Source organism: Muntiacus reevesi, chromosome 2 (assembly GCF_963930625.1).
Source record: "Muntiacus reevesi chromosome 2, mMunRee1.1, whole genome shotgun sequence".
Lineage (NCBI taxonomy): Eukaryota > Metazoa > Chordata > Mammalia > Artiodactyla > Cervidae > Muntiacus > Muntiacus reevesi.
This window is the reverse complement of record NC_089250.1, coordinates 56,047,325-56,070,633: the sequence shown is the minus strand read 5'-3', so window position 1 is coordinate 56,070,633 and position 23,309 is coordinate 56,047,325. Positions and strand designations below refer to the sequence as shown.

General features: G+C 48.0%; 1 protein-coding gene across 1 annotated transcript in view; it reads right to left on the bottom strand.

Moving 5' to 3' along the window:
* LOC136157167 (piezo-type mechanosensitive ion channel component 2-like) overlaps positions 1-23,309 on the bottom strand; it is an 89,844-nt gene that overhangs the window by 40,232 nt on the left and 26,303 nt on the right. Inside the window, exons 16-26 of the mRNA XM_065919168.1 lie at positions 22,257-22,366; positions 20,708-20,871; positions 19,396-19,530; positions 16,695-16,895; positions 15,098-15,214; positions 13,856-14,050; positions 12,470-12,600; positions 8,060-8,303; positions 6,699-6,795; positions 5,247-5,441; positions 876-991 (exon numbers count right to left, since the gene is read on the bottom strand). Coding sequence (XP_065775240.1) covers positions 876-991; positions 5,247-5,441; positions 6,699-6,795; positions 8,060-8,303; positions 12,470-12,600; positions 13,856-14,050; positions 15,098-15,214; positions 16,695-16,895; positions 19,396-19,530; positions 20,708-20,871; positions 22,257-22,366 — 1,705 coding nt within the window. The remainder of the gene's footprint in view (positions 1-875; positions 992-5,246; positions 5,442-6,698; positions 6,796-8,059; positions 8,304-12,469; positions 12,601-13,855; positions 14,051-15,097; positions 15,215-16,694; positions 16,896-19,395; positions 19,531-20,707; positions 20,872-22,256; positions 22,367-23,309) is intronic.

Here is a 23,309-nt window from a genome sequence, read left to right as displayed (position 1 = left end):
TTGCATCTAGACATCAGAACATCAAAGTCAAACCCAAACGGAATTTTGCTGGATGATCTCCTTCCTTGTTCCCAGAAAAGTCAGTGCCGTTTGGTATAAAGGCTAAAATGGGTGACAGCCTTTCTTGTGTCTGCTTTAAGTAGTTCTGGTTTTACAAAAAAACTGAAAAATGGATTCCTTAAGACAGGAGCAAAGAGTAAGTAATATATGGAATTCTTTGCTCTCCCTTCAATGTTTTTCCAAGTAACTTTCAACTAAAATGCATGCTTAAGGAAAAACTCTAAACAAAAGGCTGCAACAGAGACACACGTGTGTAGGCATGGTAAAGAAAATTAAGACATGTCTTCAAATAACTTATCCCTTTTCCTGAAATACCCCCAAATATTGGTTGACATCTCCAAATGAGCACCCCTGTTCTTCACTTGGTTTTGCATGTGCCCATAACAGGAGTAATTTATACCAAGAGGACTAGTTGAGCAATTTGATACAGAAGGACTAGTTGACTGGCTTCCCCAATGAGCCCACCGCTTTTCCCCAGTAGTCAGCAGGGAGCCCCTACAGGGAAGTAGAGACCCTCAGAGTCACTGCCTCATCACATGTAAACAAGCACCCAGCATCCAGAGCCATGGGCCTCTGAGGTACCTGTTGTTCTTTTTATAATGGGACATCTCCCAGAGGGATCCAAATGAACTTGGGCTCAAGCTAAGCTCAGGTCGTTGTTCTGCATAGTCTGCTCCACCACATGCAGGTCCAGCCATGCCATGGGCACCCATGGAGGCTTCTAAAGCAAGAGCATCCTCAGTGAGGACCACTCAGCCCACAGAATGTGTCTACTTCACCAGCGTTAGCTTGAGTCCAAGGCAAAGAAAACTTACCTGGAAAGCTGTTCTGGGCTTTGGCTGACGATCTGTTATTTCTGCCTCGCTTCCTTCTTGCGGCTCCTCTTCCTCGCTGTCAGTCTCAAAGAAGGTGTAGCTGCCATCCTGGAGCACTGCAAAGCATGTCCACAAAAAGAGTCTGGAAGACACGCCCTCCTGCCCCATTGCCCGCAGACCTCACTATAAGCCCAGCCCAGCCTGAGACATGCTGGGCATTTCAGTGACCTGATGGGCACCGGGTTATTTTACGTGTGGAGTTTCCTCCCTTCTGGCACATTCTACCACAGAAGGGAAGGCTGTCAAAACAGGTATATCTCATTCCCTAACTGGATTTAAATTATGTATTAGTATTGACATTTCACATTAGACGCCTGTGGATTTCTGTCTCCCCTCACCATCAATCTCCCTTGTTAGCCACGGAATCTGCAAACTCCCATCTTCCTCAGCTGCACACACTCCATGAGTCTTGTCCCATATCATCCACGGCCAGCTCACCTGCCACCCTGGTAGATGGAGGGGACCCTGCTCCTCCACTGTCCCCAAAGACACAAGCACACGACTTCTCGTGTCCTTATGAGGCAGACGGCGTAAGCCATCTGCCTGCCTCCTCGCCACAACCTTGATGCCTCAAATGACAGGCTTGTCCTAGGGAATGGACCTGTTTTAGGGAACCCTGGAACCTAGTGGCCCCTCCCTTCCCCACTTCTCAGAGTCCTGAAGGGCCATGCTCCAGGCAGCTGTTAACAGTCCCAGCTTACTGGAAGGATGCTTCGTCCAAGGCTGCCACCATTTTTTCTCCTCTTCATTTTCTGTCATACTAAGACCATCTAAATAAAGATGAAAGAAACCCAAATCCATCAGGCGTTCCCACCCTGGAACACATTCTGGTCATTCCAAAAAGGTCACGGGCTGAAATGTCTACTGAAGAAATCAACATCACCTTACTGAGTGTTTACTGACTGCCCTCCCCCATCCTTACAAAATGATTCCTTTGAACAAATCATTTGGTGCAAATAAAATCTGAGAAGGAAACATATAAGAGACTGGAGGTAATACGTGTTTTCAAGATTGCTTAGCACATAAGCTGACAACCTCTTCTTTCCTCTGCTTCAAGGAGATTCCCAGGGAGGTCTCTTCTGGGAGGTCCTTGAGGAGACCAGTTCTAACGGTTTCAGGAACTCGAAAGCACTAAAATGGAATCTCTTTTCTTAAAAGCACTGTAATTCAGTTTTGTCACTAATTCAGACAGTGTGTCCCCCAATTAGGAAGGTTGACCCATAGATGACACCCTGCATATGAATTGCCAGATAAAACCCAGTCATCTCAGAGGTTGGTAGCCAGGCGATGACACTGTTCCCTTCAACTTGTTCAGCTGAAAGGAAGAGCAAATCCAGTCCAATTGAAAAAGAAAACTTTTTGAAGGATATCTTATTTATTTCCTGATCAGTAAAAAATGAAACGACTTTTGTCTTTAGCCACTGGCCCTTTGAGGAACTCGTTTTCTGAAGGGAAAAAAAAAATCTCAAAACTGAAAAGAAGAAAATACTGTTTAAGTAAGTAATCCATGGATTTTCAGGGAGTCAGGGCCTGTCAGATGTGTTTTCACTTTGCAAACAGGGAGGGATCCTTTCTGGGACTTCAGTCGGAGTTCAGAATTTCACCTCAGAGCACCGTTCTGATTCTAAACTCTTCAGATGCATCAGACAAAAAAGCAACTCTAACACCTCAGGTTCGAAGGGAAAGACCGTTTTCTTGCTGGCTTGGAGCGGGAGGGGGCGGGAGAGTTGGTGGCGCTGATGGCAGAGGGCTCAGTGTAACCTCCCTGTTTCAAGCTGGGGGTGGGGGGAGGCAGGTCACGTCCCGAGCTCACCTGGAGCGCTAGGCCCTGCGGCAGCGACCTCCCGGGGCAAGCAGCTCACACTGACCACCGGGGAAGCAGGCCTCCTGCTGCCTCGCTGCAAAGCAGCAACTTTCCTTTGCTTTGCTTTGATCTTCTCAATCCTGGCAATTGAAGATACACAGAGAAGGCCATTTTCTTCTCCTGCGGTCAAAACATTTTTGCCATTTTGCTTGGCTTTGCCCCTAAACCTGAGACAGAGGAATAGCTGCCTAGATGTCCCCTCCCACCTTTCCCCACTTAAGAGGCGACACCCCCGCCCCACCCAAAAGCCAGCATCTTGGGCACCCAGATGGATGGGATCCTGCTCCCAGTGCTGCCTGGGATCCACAGTGGGATGCACGAGGGCTGACTGCTCTCCACTCCAGAAAACAGGGCAGCATCTCAAGCGGGGTTTGCTAGCCCCAGACAACAGCTAGGCAGCTGAGGGACTGGGGCTGGGGGTCTTGGTGGACTCAGATAGCCTGAGAATTCAGACTTAAGCAGGCAACAAAACAGAAAGAACTGTGCCAACTTCATCATGCAAATGTCATGACTTCTCCAATATCATATAATTTTTAAAGTTGATTACAGTCAAGTTACTTTTACAACTTGACATTACCCTAAGCAATCCTTAAAGTCACTCAACTAGTTGTCTAGATGTTCCCCTCACCGCTTCCAAAGTGCGTCAAAATAAATGATGTAGCCTTTAAATGAAAAATACATACATGAATGACCACCAAAATCTTCCTGGGTACCACCTGGGGTGCGTGCATTGTAGAGCACGGAAAACGGATGGCTTAAGCAGAGTAGCAGGTGGCCCCTCTTAGCCAGGGACAGCTTGAATCAAGGCTCAGAGCAAAGAAAGCAAATGACCTTTTTGGGGAACAATGACTTTAGCCAAAGCAGAAAGTCTGAGCCATCAAGAGCTCAAAGTGTCTCTTCCTCATCTAAAAATTACATTAAGTGATGGATCTTTCCAGGAGAAACTCATGTTCCCATCACACTCAAGAGCCCTGCCTTTGTTTTCAGGTTGGAAGAATCAGCCTGCAATTTCTGCCACCTCCATCCACTGATTGACCCACATTCACAGCTCGTTAGTGCCCCGTAAGCTGAACAATGGCGCATCTCAGGTCTTAGGCCTTTTTTCTTGGAGAAATTCAAAAATAAGAGAAATAAGAAAGAAAGAGAAAGAAGTCTGTAACAAAGAAAGAAATAAGTGATAAGGTGGCATCTCCTTTGGAAGGGCCATGCTTCCAGGATGAAGAAAGAAAAGCCAGCATAACTGCCTCGTGATGACCCATAGGCATTTTTTCTCGTCTTCCTCACTGTGCTCCAACGCCTCCCTCAAGGACAGTGCCAAGAGCTCAGCACCCCTGTGTGGGCAAAGAAATACATTTAAGAAATCATCTTGTATGTATTTTAAGTATCTTGTGTATCTTCTAAGTTACATAAGATAAAGGTTATATATATATATAAGATAGATATAATCTTATTTGTGTCTTATAGAGAATCTTTGTAGATTCTATTGGTAAAACGTCACTATCAATGTCAGGTTTTGCACTAAAATTCAAGGTGAAATGTGTCAACCATATGTCAATAAAACAAGATGTGTCCAGCCAGCTGTGCAAAAGGGTTTTTTTCTCCTTTCTCCCCAAAGAACATAAACCTCCAGAGCATCAAGACCAAATTCAGCTCAACAGATTGAGGACAGAACCCCCAACAAACCATGGAGGTTTTGTATGGGAGTGGATGCTTGCAACTTGCCTGAGGATGGGCCATGCTCGAACAGGATCTCAGGAGTAGAGGCTAAGTGGAGTTTGAGAGGACAGCATGCTCAAGGTACATCTGAATTTGGGCCTGTACCCTGGAAACAGTGGGGGACCCCTTGGAATCGAGTCTGTCCCTTCCCTGTGAGTGGCACAGGTACAGCTCCCATCACTGCAGGTGAGCACCCTAGGGCTGGTGGATGATCAGTTTGTATCAGATGAGGAACCCACACTAGAAGGGGCTGTCAGGCAAGCTGACCAAACAGATGTGTAAACCAGGGCAGGAGCCTGAGACTGGTGGCAGGGCTGCCCAAAGAAGTTCCGGAAGCCCTGAACCTCTGCAGGGCAGGGCTGGTTCTTCACCAAAGTCCACCAACCTCCTCCTTCGACCCTGAGCTGAACTTGGTCCCTTACGGACTTGGGGTTACTGTTGGCAAAGAGAGCTGGTCCTTTGCCCTTGTCTCGCCTCTGTGTATACAAGTTAGTATAGTACCTCCTAAGATCTCATGGCATTGCATAATTTGACCAGGATTGAATCCCAGACTTGGGAGGAAGGAGCATGTGTTGGAGGGGCTGCATCACCAGGCAGGGGACCCACTCTGAGGGTCAGCTCTTCCTCTGCTGAGGGGAGGGGTGAGATGAGATGGTCTGAGGGTTCTGTGAGTTCTAAAGGGTGGCGATCCTTCAGCTAAAGCTTCCTTTGTGTCTGGTCGAGCCCCTGACAGCTGAAGTCTTCCTCCTGGCTTTCCTGGTACCTGGATGCTAAGGCTTGAGCAGCTTCCAGATCAGCCACCACGTAAAGGTGGTAATAACTCAGGAAGATTCGTCGCTGGATGAGCAGGAAGGTGAGACACACGGCGTCCCACAGGATCCCTGCCTCCTTTTCTGGGGGTTCACAGGCTTCGTCCTCGGGGATGGCTGCATGGAAGACAGGAGAAACCAGGAGTCTTATGGCCAGGGGAGGAGCCCGGGCTCCTGTGGGCAAAGCCTGCTCTGCTTCCCGGCGACTTCTTCTGTCCTTTCCTCCCCTTCCTGCCCCCACTGGTGATTTTCTCAGGAAGCAGATGAGGCCCTCCATCTGCACCAGCCCCTCCCTGGAGCCTCAGGCCCTCCCTTCCCTATTCCTTGAGGGGACCCAGGCAGAGCCCAAGGTGAGCAGCGGAGCTGACAGTGAGGGGGACCGGTAATCCACAGGACTTGAGAACCACTCCCCCCCATCTCAGCCTCGCTGGGACCTCCAGAAACCTACACCCCATAGCCATGGCACTAAGACCTGAAGCTCCAGGCTTGTTCATGAAAGATGAGAAGTGTGATCTCACATGTTTTTTTTGACCAACTGAGAGAGACAGAGGGAGAGCCGAGGCCAGGATGTCACTCAGAGGCAAAAGTTAAAACAAACACATTTCTCCTTCCCCTCCATTCATAAAAGCAGACCGGTGACAGCTCCAGTCGGGCAGAACCCAGGTCTCCTCCCTCTCCAAACAGGCCCGAAGCCCAGGAGTCAGCAGCGTGGCTGGGGTTTCGCAAACCCCACGGAAGTGCCGTTGGCACAGACCTGGAATCGCCCCCAAAACCCAGGGCCGCGGACCGGAGGGCACTGTGCCCTTGACTCAGCCTCAGGGTGCAAGGCAGAACCACCCTGCTCTCTCTCTCTGCTTTTCATCTGGTGCCTGGCTTTTCTCCAAGAGAATGGAGGTCTCCTAATTTCTACTGGGGTCTCCTCCATCTCCCATCAGAGAGTGGTCTGGCAAAGCAGTCAATCACAGCCCTGAACCTGGACTGGATCCAGAGTCCAGATAACACAATAATAACAATAAAAAGCTGTCAGGACCCAGTAAGGAGTGACTGGGGTCATTGGCACGTAGGCAGGGCATTAGGTGACTGGGGGACAGGAGCTGGTTTTCTCAGGATGAGCTGATGAGAAGCTGGTTCTGCAGGAGAACATCTTGGTGTATTCTCCATTCCTTCTGGCGATTTCACAAAAGAAATGTACATACACCCACACACAGGTGGGCCAAAGATGGCAGAAGGCAGTTAGATCTCGGGCTGGGGTGGGTGGCCATTGTGCAATTCTCTCCACTCTTCTGTGCCTTCCATCTTCCTATTCTGATGACACACGTGGGCTCTGCATGGGCTGTGCTGGACTGGGGGTGGGAGGGGATTGGCGGCACTTACCTAACTGGTAACCTGGGACCGTGCAGGATAGGCCAAAAGCGTGGACCAGCCAGCAGTGCGATTTGAGTAAGGCCTCCAGGTACACGCACGCGCCGACCTGCGAGAGAGGAGGAAAGACATGCTGCCTGCTCCATTCCCAGAGTGGATTTGCTGTTCAGGGTCATTTACCATTTGTCTCCCTAGTTGTAACATCCAATGCGCTGGTCCCCGAGAAGAGCAGCATTTGGCCATCCAGCCTGGGAGGTCTAATCATGCTTCTTCCCAAGAACACAAGGAGGGGTTAACCCAGAGGCCATGGAAGCTTCTTCCATGTCAATAGGAACCCAGCGACAGCAGTCCAGCGGCCATGAGCAACGGCGTGGCCCCGAATGGTTCACTGCCCTTCCTTCCCCTGATTCCCCGTGTTCTCATCTGCAAAGTCACCATGTCATCTCTGGAGACTCCTTCCCACTCTCACAACCTGTGATTTTATAAGGAAGACCTACGAGCCATTAGGAGGATGAAGTCCTAAGATGTATGACAGGAAAGGACACGGTGGTATCCCCACCGTGGACATGGAGATGCAATAAGATAAACTGAGGTGACGATTGTCACCATTCCAGTAAAAGCTGATTTGTTTGATAGGCAATCACTTGGAACTTTTCAAGCCAATGAGGACCAATATTCTTAAGGATGACCTGAGGCTTGTAGACCTCCAAAGAATGACTCCATCCTGCTGAGCAAAGTCCTAATGTGTCCCTGGGTTGTGAGTTGTGCCCGAGGCACAGCCAGTCAGACAAACAACCAGCACTGGGGTCTGGAGACGGGGCTCCCAGGGTCTGCTAGACCAGGGGGTGGTACTGGACTGGCCTCTTCTGGTATTTCTCTGTCTGCATCTCTTGTGTGGAAGCCTTAAGTTCTACCAACCCAAGATGGAGGCAGGGAGGGAGGCCCCTTCCAGTTTCAGACCTATGACTTTCCTAGCCCTCAAACTGCTGCATTAATCTTCGCCGTTCTGTGTTATTGCACTTCTCCCTTTGAAATGTGAGCACGGTCCCGCGCAATGAACACGGCTTCTCTGGAGCATCGTCTAAGGTGATTAGCTAGACCATAAAGCATGTTTTCTGTTGCGCGTCCTCCCCTTCCCTTCTTAATTTCCTTGGGTTCAGAGCTCTTCAACATCAAAAGCTACTCCCCAAAGCACGGGCAGCATCGTGCGTGACACACGGCGGATCGTTTTACCTCTTTCCACCTTTGGTAAACATATCTTTGAAAAAGGCCTTTTAAGATGACTGTTGGTTTTGGCAGTACCTTTTTTAGGGTATTAAGACAGTCAGGCTAGGAAAACAAAGAGCAGTCTTGAGAGAGGGACTATCCCATACCGAAAGGAAAGTCTTCACAGCAACCACCAGCGCCGAGTAGGCGACCAGGCAGCCCCACGGCTGGAGGATGGTCTTTGCCGGCTGCAGGAGGAGATGGCTCCCTTGCAGCATGAAATATCCAAAGGCCGCCAGGTACCCAACATTCAGGATGTGGATTCGTGTAGTTCCCGCAAGAAAGACCAGGCAAAGCACAAACCAGAAGTGATAGCGAAAAACAGCGACCTTGACCATGTCCAGATAGGAGCTGGAAGATAGAAGAGGCCAGTGATAAGGAAAGATGATGTCATTTAACAGACACAAAGGTACCTCCCCCAGGTCATCTTAAAATAGAAGGAAACACAGAAAACACACAAAGAGAGAAATGCAGCTAGCGGGAGACCCTCAGAGACCCATGGCCACGCCCATGAGATGGGAACATCGGAGAGCCTAGGGTCTTTTGCAATGTCAGGCTTATCAAGGTGCAGACTGCATTCAAGGGTATAGTTCTTTGAGGTTTGACAAACGATTACCGTCCTGTAACCACCAACCTGATCAAGATACAGAGTATTTCCATCAGCCTCGAATTTCCCTGTGCCCATTGTAGCCAATCCTCTCCCCCAACCTCCAGGCAACTAGCAATGTTTTCTGTCCCTATAGTCTTGTCTTTTCCAAAACAGCACGCACACAGCCCCAGGCAGCGTGTCACCTTTTGTGTGCCTGAGTCCCACTGGGTTCCCGTGCGTGTCAGTAAGTCGTCCCTTTTTACTGCTGAGTGGTGGTTCGTGGTATGGATGCGCCACAATTTAGCCACTCACCAGTTAATGGACATTTGGGTTGTTTCCAGCTTTCGGTGATTATGAGTAAAGCTGCTATAAACATTCATGGGCAGGTTTTTGTGTGGAACCAAGTTTCCATTTCACTTGGGTAAATACCTGCGAGTGCAGTGGCTGGGTTACACAGCCAACGTACATTTCACGTGAGAAGAAACCTGCCAGAAAATAAGGCCCTGATGAATAGCACAGGGAACTATATTTAATAACTTCTAAAAAGGAATTTATTGGTTGCCAAGGGGAAGGGGTTGGGGAGAGATGGAGTAAGAGGTTGGGGTTAGCAGATATAAGCTTTTATATATAGAATAGATAAACAAGGTCCTACTGTAGGGCACAGAGAATTATATTCAATATCCTTTGATAAATCATAATGGAAAAGAATATTTTTAAAATGTATGTATGTGTATAACTGAATCACTTTGCTAAACAGCAGTAATTAATACAACATTGTAAATCAACTACACTTCAATAGAAAAAGAATATATATACAAATGTGTGTATATACACAGTATATATATTTGAATCATTTGTTTTACACCTGAAACTAACACATCATTGTAAATCAACTATACTTCAACTATATATTATATATATATAGTATTTATATATATATTTGTATATACACACATACTTTATAATAGTCAAAACAGTCTAAATAATTACATGTCAAGGTAATTTCTGATTAAGCAAATTAGGACATATTCAAATGATGGAATATAAAGTAGCCTTTACAATTATGATTACAAAGCATTTTGAAGTCATGAGTAAATGCTTACAAGTCAATGGTAAATGATCTATCTGTGGTGGCTGTTATTAGCAAAAAATTAGAATACAAAATTGCTCACAGGACGTGAACTCTACTATATAAAAATTATTTTAAGAGACTGAAAGGAAATATGCTAAGATTTTCACAGATTCTGTCTGAAATTACAATCATCTTTTTTTCTGTTTCTTTATGATTTTCTTTTTTAGATTTTTATTGGCTTATCATTTTATTGGCTTTTATTGTAGCTACTTTAAAATGTTATGTTAGTTTCTACTGAACAGCAAAGTGAATCAGCTATATGTATACACACATCCCCACTTTTTTGGATTTCCTTGGGTCATTTGTAGAGATGTGGATGAACAGAGAGACTGTCACACAGAGTGAAGTCAGAAAGAGAAAAACAAATATCATACAGTAACTTGTATATGTGGAATCTAGAAAAACGGTATAGATTATCTTATTTCCAAAGCAGAAATAGCCACAGAGGTAGAGAACAAACATAGGGGCCCCAAGCGGGGAAAGGGGAGATGGGATGAATTGGGAGAATAGGATCAACATATATACACTATTGATACTGTGTATAGAATAGATAATGAGTGGGAACCTACTGTAGCTCAGGAAACTTTACTTAGTGCTCTGTGACCTAAATGGGAAGGATATCTTTATAATTTTCTTATTTTTTACAACTTATAGCAAGTAAGTGTCATTACTTTTACAAATTAAAGCAAGTAAGATCAGAATGAAAGTTGAATGTTATTGCTAAAAAAAAAAATAAACTGCCCAACTATCTTCCAAAGTGGCTCTGTCATGCCGCCTTCCCCCTAGCTTTGCATGAACATTTCTGCTGTCTAAATTCTTCCCAGGTGGGAGGGGGGATGGGGATGGGGAATACATGTAAATTCATGGCTGATTCATGTCCATGTATGACAAAACCCACTACAATATTGTAAAGTAATTAGTCTCTAATAAAAATAAATGAAAAAAAAATAAAAATAAATAAATTCTTCCCAGAACTTGGTATTGTCAGATGTTCTGTGTTTGGGGTTTTTAAAAGTCTTAGCCATTCTAATAAGTATGTTAGTACAATCTCTGTTTAATTTGAATTTGAATTTCCCTAGTGACTAATGATGTTGAGCATCATTTCAAAATATGCTTATTCTCTTATCTTTTTGGATTAAGTGCCTGTTCAAATCTTCTGCCTGTTTTAAAAATTGCATTGTTTCCTTCATATTGAGCTATAGACATGCTTTATATGTTCTGGATACAAGTGCTTATCAGACATGTGTTTCGCAAATCTTTCCTCTCTGTCATTGGCTTATCTTTTCATGATCTTAACAGTGTCTTTTGAAGAGCAGAATATTTTTTATTTTGATGTAGTGCAATTTATCAATTTTTCCCTATGATGGCTCGTGCATTTTGTGTCCTATTTAAGAAATCTTTCTTCAACTCAAGGTCACAAAGAAGTTCTCATATTTTTTTTTTTAAGTAAATGTTTTAGGTTTTATATTTGGGCCCACATTTCATTTCAAGTTGATTTTTGCATATGATGCAAAATACAGATAAAGAGTTTCTTTGTGCATTGGGGAGGGGCTGTGGATATGGACTTATCCAAAAATGTTCCAGCAACTTCGATAAGAAGATTATCCCTTCTGACCATCTGTTCCATTGATCTAGGTGTCTAGCCTTTTACCAATAGTACAGTCTTGGTGACTGGACTTTAAAGTCTTCATATCAAGTGGTATTAGTATTCCAGCTTTGTTCTTTTTTTCGTAATTGTTTTGGATATCCTAGGTCCTTTGCTTGTCTATATAAATTTATCAATTTCTTTTTTAAAAAATATATATTTGTTTATTTATTTGGCTGCAGCAGGTCTTAATTGTGACATTCGGGGTCCTGTATTGGGAGCATGGAGTCTTGGCCAGTGGACAACCAGGGAAGTCCCTATTGATTTCTTTTTAAAAAAAAAAGAAAGTGCCTGCTGGGTAAAAGCAAGGATCTTTCTTCCTGCTGAATTCCTAGAGCTTTAAACAGTGCCTGGCACATAATAGGTGCTCAATAAATAATTTCGAATGCGAGAATGAGTGGATAGCACAGGGCAGGGGCCCAGTCAACATATGGTATGTTTCTAGGAGTGGGACACTCAGAAATTCATAGAAGGTCATACAACTACTAGGGAAAACTACTTAACAGTTTCTTAAACCAATAATATGCATTTCCCCCGTGATCCAGCTATCCGACCCCTAAATATTTATCCAGAGAAATAAGACATATGTCCATAGAAATCCTGGGCAGGAATGTTCTCAGAAGATTTATTTATATTAGCTCTGAGCTGGAAACAACCAGCTGATGTTCTCATGGGTAAGAAAAATGTGGAATATTCATACAAGGGAATGCTATTCAGCCATAAAGAGGAATGATTTACTGAAACACGCTGAAAAATGGATGGATCTAAAATATACTATGATGAGTAAAGGTAGCCAGACACAAAAAAGCACATCCCACACAATTCCATTCAGATGAAATCCTACAACAGGTAAAATTAAGCTGCAATGCAAAAATCGAGTCAGTGGTGGTCTGAGGAAATAACTCCCTAGGAAGAGAAGGGCGTGTTTCTGGGTGGATGGAGGGTTTGTGCCCTGATACACACCCGCCAGAGCTGAGTGAATCTTACAGTTCTGACCCGGATGTTTCACTGTATGGAAATTAGACATCAATTCAATTTTTTTAATTAAAAAAGAAAATCATAGTAACTTCCTCTCCAAAGTAAGGAATTCTTGAGCCCAGGATGCTAGGCAGGAGTGGAGGCTGCCCACCCACCAGGCACCCAGTTCTCACCAGCAGAAGATGAAGTTGAGAACTGGGCTGAGCTGGGCGAGGTCGGCCGGCCTGAGCTCACGGCTGATCTCCACGTTGTCGCCCGCCCGCAGCCTCATGGATGCCGTGTTCTCATCCACAAACACCTGCCACTGCAGGGAGGCCGCAAGGAGGAGCAGGAAGTCAACTGCAAAGATAGGAGGAAGGGGTCGTGGTCCTCAGGAGGGGCTGCCCTGCCCACGGTCTGGACGTCCACAGCACAGGGAGCCACCTGGGGCCAGGATGGCTGAGTGTTTGGGCGGCCTGATCCTCCTCCAGCATCACATGGGAGCTTCGTTGCCCCCATCGCCTTTGGTGGGGCACATAGGACAGGAACACTGTGGGAGTTTCCAGAGGTCACTAGGAGCCCTCAAAGTTCACTCCCCTCAAAGTGTGAATCCAAGCCACAGGCAGAGAGAGAACCACGGCCCCAGGGGACCACCGGATTCCAAGGTGGGGGAGGGGTGCACAGTCTGGGTCTATCAGCATTTGATGGATGGATGGTGAATGAAAAAATGAATTTTGCACAGGATCGAATTCAACAAAAAGGTGAGAGGTGGATGAAGGAAATAAAAACATAGGCCATCTCCACAGCTTCCAGTTACATCTTCTCTGTAAGACTCAGCCTATGTTCAAGAAGGTGGCTGTTTTCTAGACTGAGATGGACAAATCCTGAAAAGAACATGGAGTGCTCACTCGAGGATGAGTAGGAGCTGACAACACCCATGTTTTAGAAGGACTTTCTTTGAGGCAACCCCTGGAAATCTGATTTGTAAATCAGCCATCCACTTTGTATTTCGGGTCTAATTGAATCTCTGGATTTTAAATCATCTATTGAAAAATCCTACCCCACCCCCAGCCCCATCAGAATAATGCCTATGAATTAAAATTCTCTCCGATGCAAGCATTTTTTAATTAGATTGAGACCTTGGAACCTGGTAACTATATATCTTTGCTGAGTATGGTCTGGGTGATCACAAGAAGATGAAATGGAGAAATATTGGAAGGAAGGTTGTCCCAAGTTCCCCAGCACCTGTCCAAGTATACAGGTACTCGGACCCCCTCAGTACTCACGGAATAACAGATTGGCATCTGGCTTCTTGGCATAATCGGGGAGATATAACCACTTAATGAGATTTGAATGTATTTCTGTATTTGTGGTTCTCCACGGGTAATCTGTAGAGGAAGGAGGAATTGTCTTTTCATCTTCATTATTTTTCTAAAGATCATCAAGTCTATGTTCTAGTAATGCTTTTTTCAAATTATACGGAATGACTAAGGTGTCGGATGTGATTTTGGGTCAAGAGAAGGACTTTAAGTTCAGAGGGTGCTAGAAACTGCTTCAACCTCTGACTCCCGTTGGCTGACTTGCTTGGGGACCCCGAAGGGGTCTCCCTTGTGGTGCTGAGGGTCCTTCCTGGAGACAGCTGCCCACTCAGGCTCCATCTGCAGGGGGCAGACCCGGGCAGACTCCCCAGTCCTGCTGAGGATTGAGAGGCAGGGGCTGAGCAAGGCTATGGGGTGAGGGGAAGGCGTGATCAGGCTAAAATCTTCAGCCTTGATCTGGGAGAAAAGGGGGGCAAAGGCAGGAGGGAGGGTGATGAGAATGTGCGAAGACAGGAAGGTAAGGAACAGGGAGCGTAGTGGGGAACAAGACAGAGAAAAAGAGAGGGAGGGCAGAGAGTGAGGGCAAGAGGAAGAGACAGGAGGAGAAGAGAGGACATAAGGAAGAAGAATCTCATGTTGGGAAGAGTCGAGGAGGAGCAGGAAGAGACGGGGGAGGAGGAGGGGGAGAGGGGGAGGGGGAGAGGGGAGTTCTGCAGGGAGAATAGGATGGAGACGATGGACATGTCCTTAGGGAGGGTCACTAGCAGACAACACTTGTGTGAGCCAAGAAAACGGTACCCAAGAAGAAAGCAGAGACTGTCAATTCAACTCAGGACAAGGTTTTTGACTCTTTACTGTATGGAGATAGAAAAGATGACCCAGACCAAAGCCCGCAAACAGAGTTCTCCTTGAGAGCCATTTTCCCCAGTGGAGAGGTGACAGCAGCTGGTACTCCCTTCCCATCCAGCCCAGCTCCCTCATCTTTTCAGTGGGGATGCAAACGTCTGGCTGGCATGACCTGACAGGACTGCTGTGGGGAAGAGAAGCGCAAAGTGAAGGGTGTACGAGATGGAAGGGCATCATTCCTCCTGTTTCCTGCTCTTTTCATTTGAATTTGCTTTTTTAGGCAGAGTTGGACAAACCCTTCCTCTTGTGGCAACTCTGGGTTAGCTTGGTGGGTCTGACTATGCCGGGACCACACCATGGTGGCTGTTGATCCTCTAGAACCACAGGGCCCAGATATTGGCCCAAACCATCTCTGAGGCCCCATGATTCCTCGGCGCAGCAATCTCCCCACAAAAGGCACAGAACCCTAGTTCCTCCACCTGAGGACCTGATACATCCAGGGCAAAGTCAGCATTTGCCAAGACTCAGTGTTTCCATGGAAGAGTCCCATGGCAGGCAGGTTGGTTTACCTTTGCAGAGAGCAGGAGGCAGCCCCAGACACAGAAAATACTGGAAGATGATCAGACAGACGAGGAAACCACAGTATCTGGGCCAGACCTCAGCAATGGCTTTTCTCCGCCGAAGGTTCAGCAGATAAACCAGCCAGATGATGTGGATGAGGGCGTAGAAATCCATGCGCTGCCCCACAGTGTGGAGGGCGGCTATGAAACACAGCTGGAATGCAGGGCGAGAGATGCAGGTAAGGCCATGAACAAGCTAACGGCGGGTGCAGGAAGGGCTGTCTCCCCCCACCACTCCAGGATGAGATGGTGGTTGAGATTTGGGGATGGTGGGGAGCTGGGCTCATTTACTTGTTTTTGCTTTATTGCTTTTACAAAGTGCCCCCACAGCCCAGAAACTCATCACAATCATTTGATGCGTTAGCAAATTGGACAAATTACAAGATCAGTTTGTTCAAGATGGTCCAGAAAGAAAAAAGAGCGGAGTCTCAACTGTGAGGGGCTATGGAGAATGGGGGATAATCTGTGGTCAGCACTGTGGCTCCATAGGGCCCTCAGTGGGTCAGAGGTTTAACAAGACAGCAAGGCAGAGGGCAGGGCCCCTTATAAAGACCCCTAGTCACGAAAGCGGGACATTCCCACTGGCCAGAGATGGGGCAATCTGAGCACTATTGGGGCAACAGTAGCAATGGATTAAAATGCTGGAAACTCATTGACTTCTTAGAAGGGTCCTACAAAACCAACTCCCACATTTGAAAAATTTAAGCATTGTTCTTGACTTAAAAAAAAAAAAGAACTGTATCTCAGGAAAATCGAATAGCTGGGGAGAGAATGTCTGTCTTCATAGAAGTCTTTAGTTAAGAAACAAGGAGCTCATGATGGACCCAAAACACCCCCGTCTCACAGGAAACCATGGAGATGCAATCAGCAAAGTCCAGACGTTGAAAAACCCCACAGCCTTTGATCAATTTCCTTGATTACACAAATTGCAGGGATAGAAAGAGAATCTCTAGGTGAAGAGCTCAAAGGATATATCAACCAAGTGACCAGTCACACTGTGTGGGGTCTCTTTGGATCCTGACTGGGACAAATTTTCAAGTTATGAGCCAATTCGGAAAATCTGGACACAGATTCGATGCTTAATTTTGAGAAATGTTTCATTTTTCATGGGCAGGTAACAGTCTTGTTTTTGTGTTTAGGAGAATTTGCATCTTTGAGAGATAAAGACTGAAGTATTCATGAAGCAGGGCCTTTTCTTCAAAATAATGCCTGGGTCCCGGGAGAGGCTTCCCTGGTGGCTCAGCTGGTAAAGAATCCAGGAGATTCTTTACATTCTCGGCAATGCAGGAGACCTGGGATCGATCCCTAGGTCGGCAAGATCCCCTGGAGAAGGAAATGACTACCCACTCCAGTATTCTAGCCTGAGAAATCCCATGGACAAAGGAGCTTGGCGGGCTATAGTCCATGGGGTTGCAAAGAGCTGGACACAACTGAGTGACTAAGACACGCACACCCCGGAGAGGGAACAGAAGGGTACAAGGTGAGCCGAGAGTTGATCATTGCTAAAGACGCTGAAGGATGCAGGGCAGCTGATGCTATGGCTCTCTCTACTTTTGTATATGTCAGATGTTTCTCTTGTTTAAAGAAATAAAAAACAAGGAATTGACAAACAGAAGCAAAAGCAGAGAGGTCACCTCAAGCCCAAACTTGTAAAATCCAAAGTGGATGAAATACTGCAAGGCACTCAGCAGCCCGTGGTCCAGGTGCGCCCGGGTGACGGTGTCCAAGGTGGCGCTGGCAAGGGGCCCCGGCAGTCCTTCCCGAAGTCGGTGGATGCTCTGGCGCTGGCTCACCATCACCTCCAGAGTCGTCAGGGCCAGGACAGCCAGCTGGTTCTGCCAAGCACAGAAAACCCACATCAGTGCCGTCTGGGGCAGAAGTCCAGTTTCCCGGGGCTGCCCACTAGGCAAACCACTTTGCTGGACACCCAGACCCTCCACCTGCCACTCTCCAGAAGCATTGTGGTTTGGGTGATCAGCCCACCAGGCTGCCCCCTCCCAACAGAAAATGGTTTCAGCACCAACACTTATGAAGGGAGGGGGGCCTGCTTCTTCACTCAACCTGTCAGAGGGGGTAGATAACAATCCCCTCCCTGTCTCCCATGCATTTCCTCTCATTTTTCCCCATCAGAGATGCTCTCTGCAAATACAGAGGTATTGATTTTCCAATTGATCGAGGTGGAGAAAGCTTCATACAGTTATGACTCTTGACAAGCTGGGAATAAAAAGCCGATCATAATGAGTTCATTTACTTTGGTTGATTGTATTACTTTATAACACAAGGCGTACACCAACACCCCCTTCCAAGGACAACTCCCTCTCGTAGCTTCACAACGCCACTGGTTTGTGTTGAAATTCATCTTGTGGCATGAGGTGTGAATTTAAAGATCTTCCTTAGCTGGCTGCATCTTTTTTTTTTTTCCTCCAATGCGATGGCCATTCTAAGCAATCTTTCCTGCACCCAGGATGACTTGATGGATGGAGGAAGAACCACTTAGATGCGGGGTTTATAACAGGGTGTTTGTTGATGAGCGATGGGGGGAAGATGCAGTGAAAGCCTAATTGTTGGTTATAAATATGCTGTATTTTCCCTATTGATCATGTGACACGGAAGTGAAAAGGATTACCTTATTAGATCATATTTAGCCATAAGTATGCCCTGTGTGCTGTAACATGAGGCCACTTGCGAGAGACTGACCAATTATTCCAAATGAAGAGAGGTCTGTTCGGCGCCCCAGACGGTCCAAGTGTGTCCCGGTTCCTATGCAGATGTGGCCGGCCTCCTCGCCGCCTTTCATGCCCTTCATAGAGATTCTCTGTTCCAAGCAGCCTCCTGTGGCTATGCGGAGACCCCAGTGCAAATTAGGAGATGGGGACTAAATAGGACTTCTGTTTGACGGCTTGGACGGCTGGCTGGTCCTTTTCCAGGAGCTTCTGGGGGCGATGTCTGGAGTTGCGTGGTAACCAGCGGAGGCTGACACGTCTTAAAATAAAGTGTCTGACAATGAACCTCTGCTCCCTGCGTTCCCAGGAAATGGATGAGGGCAGGGGGGCTGCCTGCGGTGACTCGGAGGACAGCAGAGCCTTGTTGTCAATCTTCTCGGGTAACTTGTTAAAATAAACCGGTTCTGCTCTTCCCTGCCTTGCTAACAGCGTGCACTTAATGCCATGCCTTCCTCTTTGAGGAGCGAGGGCGGCCTCCCCTGCTGCGTGGGGTGCAGCCGGGTCATGGGGCCCCTCGCCCGTGGTCTCCTTCTGGGAACAAGCTCTAAAGCTGGGCCAACACGGCTTCCTCCTTCTGGAGGGCTGGAGGGGTGACCCGAGCCCTCTGGATTCCAGGCCTCCTCTGAGAAGTGCCCTTGGTGGAGGGCAAGGGGCAGAATCGAGAAGCAGACACAGGGTTGTCCTGGGAGGGTGCCAGGGACAGGGCCCCGGGCTCAGCTGGTTACCGTCAGCACCCCAACTTCTGCACTAGAGACACTCCAGCACTTTGGGTCCCTACCTGCTAGGACAGCAACCTCCTTTCATTTGCTACCTGAGTCCTCTTTGTTCTAGACTGAGGTCTGGGAACCCCCGACCGAAGAGAGGGGGCATGTGTGCCCACCTCCCTCCACACACCTGCCGTTGCTACCTGGTCTCCTACTGCTTTGGGGAGACACCCCCACTTCCTGCTTCTCAGGTGTGACCCTGTAGGATGGCCTGTTCCGGCCAGCAGGGGACCCTGAGCTGGCTCTCATTTCTGCCCCCCTGTTGCTGCTCTTTGTGACCTCAGACAAGTGCTTCAGCCTCTCTGAGCCTCAGAGTCATTGGAAGTAGGGCCCCCCACCCTCAAGTCCAGGCTGAGCTGAAAGAGTGAGGATCACAAGCGAATCCCTAGCAAACTCCCAGCACGTTGGAAGAGGCCCCAGAAGGGGAGCAATTAATCTCCCCACCTACACAGGCAAGGCGCGACCAGACTTCGATTTTGGCTGAGTTGTTTAATTTTCACTTCTGCTAACAGCCTGCCTTTAATGTCACCTCTGTCCTTATTCATTCCTGGCTTTCCGAGCCGCCACGGAAACCTCTCTAGGCAAAACAGTAAAAGAGAATGATAAGTCGGAGCCAGGTTCATCGCGGTAATATATAACTTGGCCACCAAAGCAATTACTTAATGTAATGTTCCCTGGGAAGGAAGGGGACGCTGAGTTTATGGAGAGGGTGCCCACTGCATGCCTGGCCTGGCCAGCTTCTCCATCTCGTCCCGTCCACCCTGGCGCTCAGACCCCGGAGGTTCACGCTGCTCTGACATCCCCGTTTGTCTGCGCCCGCTAATCATGGGCTGTGATGTCATCCCTACCTTCAGACAAGGCAGGGCTCTGCCATCACACTTCGTTAATGCTCCGAGCCACTCTGCCGGGTCCACAGGCTGCAGTGAGACCATCAGTCCTCCGGCGAGCAGCGCTGGTGGGCGCGTTCCATTTGCTTGCCACACCTTGGGGGGATGCAGAAACGATGACGGGGCACTGGGTGCTGGTGGACCCCAGGAGCAACTCGGCTACAGGGTTGCCTGGGAAGGACTTCAGCTGAAAGACCCCAAGCAAGGCTCCGTGCCTCAGTTTCCCCATCTGTAAAAGAGCCAGATGGACCAGACAGCCCTTCTGGCACCTTCAGTGGGCTTTCCCCCTCACAGTGGGGTGGCTGGGCATCAGCTCCCTCTGGACCCAGAGGTCCTGGCCCCCAGGCAGGTGGTTTCTCACCATACCTCTTGACACATTGTCCACAAGCTGGGCACAGGGTGGTGGTGGGGGCTCTCCTACCTGCCCCGACCCCTCCCTATGTCTGCCCCACCCCCACCCTTCCTTCCCAGACTTAGCAGTGTCCTTTCCACCCTCCTCCCGCCACCTCCAGTCCCAGGGTGTCTATGTCCTTGCATGTGTTCTTCTGTCCCTTCGGAATCTCATCTGCAGCACCTCCCGAGCACTCGCCCCAAACACAGTGCCCGGTGCAGAGCAGGCTTGCCATCAGTGTGTGTTGAATGATTAAATGGACATAGTACAGCTCTTAGGTGAGTCGTTCACAACCTTCCCAAATGGGCTTCAACTGTCTCCTTGAGATGGCCGAGACTGCACTAGCTGGCTTTTCCCAGACACAACAGCATTGTATTTTGATGGCTCCTCTGACAACTCTCCTTAGAGAGAGGAAGGCAGATGCTGGAGAGGTGAGAATTCAGACCCTGCCTTTGCCTGGAGCCCTCCTGTCTGGCCAGGAAGAAGCTGCGTCTACAACGGAGCTCACCTGTGTGCAGTTTGAAGCATAGGCAGAGGGTATGACCCACTTCAGTTGGTTCATCACTTTACAGACCACTATCACACACGCCCAGACTGTGGAAACACGGGACACGAAGGGGCGTAATGTGGAATAGGGCAGGGACAACACCCAGAGGATGTAAAACACGGAGTTCATCAAGGAAACCTACAAGGAAAGTGTTGAAGTCTGTGAGTACCTTGGCTTGGCTCTTATTCCCTGCCTGTGATCAGAGCAGCTCAAGTTAGGGGGAAATTGGAGTTAAAAATACACCCACTGGACCTTCCATAAGAGGTCAGCACCATGCAGAAGAAAGAGAAGAGTCTTAGAACCTGAAGGCAATGGTCCTCCTGAAAACCACTGACCTCTTGCAGGGTGAGCCAGACGACCACGGGGGCCACAAGCTTAACGCTGTGTGTTTCCAGCACACGCCTCAAGAATGCTTGAGTTCCATTCACCATTTCTAGAAACTTCTGAAAGCCAGCAGTCAGCTTGTCAACTGCCAAGTCCCAATCACTCGTTTCCTCCTCTGGGGGGAGAGAAAGGCTTTGACCAGATGTCCCTGGTGATGCCGTGGGGTCTGGCTTTGTTGTTGAAAACGATGGGAAGAAGCCTGCATCTCAAAGGAAACCAGAACAAAGCAGAGAAAACTAGGAAAACAGTGCCTTTTTTTTTTTTAAAGAAAGCTGTTTTCCAATAATACTGAGTGCCTGTGACCAGGGCCTGCATCGCCACACTGGCTTCCCTCCTCTCTGCTGCTGGAGCTGTCTGTTTAGCCCTCTGTCCACATCCCAGGTGCTGGCGAACACTCGTGTCTGCTCTACACCAGGGCTGTTTCTATAAAGATTAGTGCACGCGTGTGCTCAGTCATGTCCATAGACTGCAGCCTGCCAGGCATCTCTGTCCATGGAATTTCCCAGGCAAGAAGAGTGGAATAGGTTGCCATTTCCTCCTCCTGTGGCTCCTGCGTTGGCAGGTGAATTCTTTACCACTGAGCTACCTGGGAAACCCCATATCGTAAATATTCCAGACTCAGGGCATAGTGTCTGGGTCACACACTCTTGCAGCACTAGAGCACCTACCGGCCGTTTGTAGACGGGTGTGGCCTTATCTGCAAAGTCAGGAGGGGCAGATTTGGCCCTGGGGCCACAGTTTGCTGACGGGCTTCAGGCTAAGAGTTCCTTAAGGGGAGGGGCACCAATTATTTCCCCTCTGTCTCTTCAATGCTCAGCACCTTGCCTGGTACACAAAGCACCCCCCCATCCCCCTCCCAAATGCCATGGAGCATGAATGAACAAAAAACAAACTGCCCAAGGGGTGTTAAAGCGTGTCCTTTGACAACATGAAAGACACTAGCATGTGTTGAGCGCTCAGAATATGTCAGGTGCCATGCTAAATGCCCTCCCACTCCGTTTCTTGTTTCTGTCCAAACCACAAGCGGAATCAACAACAAGCATGGCTCCCAATCCCTTGTAAGCAGTGACTCCCCAGGTAAGCAAAACAGACCCTGGGAACCTCAGTTGCTTGTAACTCAAATACTGTGTTTTAATTGAAAATAAAATGTCAGCTGTCTGCCCAGCTGCTGTCAGAATCTGCAGGTCCAACTGATGTGAATGGGCTCCCCATCGGGCATGGGAATGAACACGGGCAGGAGGAGGCAGGCGGATGGCGCAGGGCCATGACATCCCAGCCCCCCTCACACATGAGACACTTGGCCTGCCCCCAAAATAAATTGTGAAGATAGTATGCTGAGATCATGTCGAATCAGGGAACCAGGTCAACAATCTGGGTGGATTATTTTTTTGTTTTAATGAGTCAACTGTTTGCCTGGGTGCCCAGAATTCTTGGCAACTCTGGAGAAGAGCCCCCGGGCTGCGTCATGCAGGGCTTCGAAGGGAAAGCGGCGTCTCCCACCTGCTGGTACCTTCCTCCCCAGCCTTCCAGACTCCTCCGCCTTCCATTCAGAACTGCTGGCTTTGTCGGCACAGTTCTGAGTGGCGTCCTCTTCCCCGCTGCGTCGTAATCTGAAAACCAAAGGCAGAGAACTGAGGGACTTTCAAGCAGGTGGACTGGGTACCAACTCATTAGCCTGTGTTATCAAAGTCCATAAACGCAATGGGTCCATGCCATGAGCAGACAGGCATAGGGGACAGAATCAAGGACTTGGCCATAGGAGGAAAGTTGTGTTTGACCTGCACCATCAGGAATCACAATTATGCTTTGCTCGGGGCACAATTGACTTCAGAAATCAGTTTCTGGAAAAGAATGCATTTTCTCTGACTCTTTAGTTCTTACCTCTTCTGAAGTTTCCCAGGTATAACCTTAAGCCTGAAAGAGACACACACACAGAGCTCTATTTATAAAAGTATTCCTTTCTTATTGGATTTATTTAAACAGCAAACTCTAACAAATCTTTAAGAGTTTACTCATTTGTTATATTGACTGGACAAAGCACCGTTGCTGTTGTTTAGTTGCTAAGTTTTGTCTGACTCTTTGCGACCCCAAGGACCGAAGCACGCCAGGCTTCCCTGTCCTTCACGATCTCCTGGAGTTTGCTCAGATTCATGTTCACTGAGTCAGTAGTTTAAAAAGTAATTCAAAGGGCACAAAGGGTACACAGTGAAAAGCAACTTTCCTTCACACCTCTGTCTCCCTCCCCAAGGCAAGCACCATGACAGATCTCTCGTGCATTCTTCAAAAGACACATACTTCATACATTCAGTATAGGCCTGTGTGTGCAGGTATCTTTTCCCTGGACCAATGAGGTCACATCCTATACACAGTGTTCTGCTCCTTGCCCATCTAGCTTCAGTCTCACTCCAGATCAGCACACATGGGGCTGCCTCCTCCTCCTCTCAGAGCATCCTAGATTCTGAGACACACCGTCATTTGCTTAGTCAGTCCCCTAGGGATGGGCATCGATTCTCTGCTGGAATTTTTGTAAAGAATGAGATCAACACCTGAATG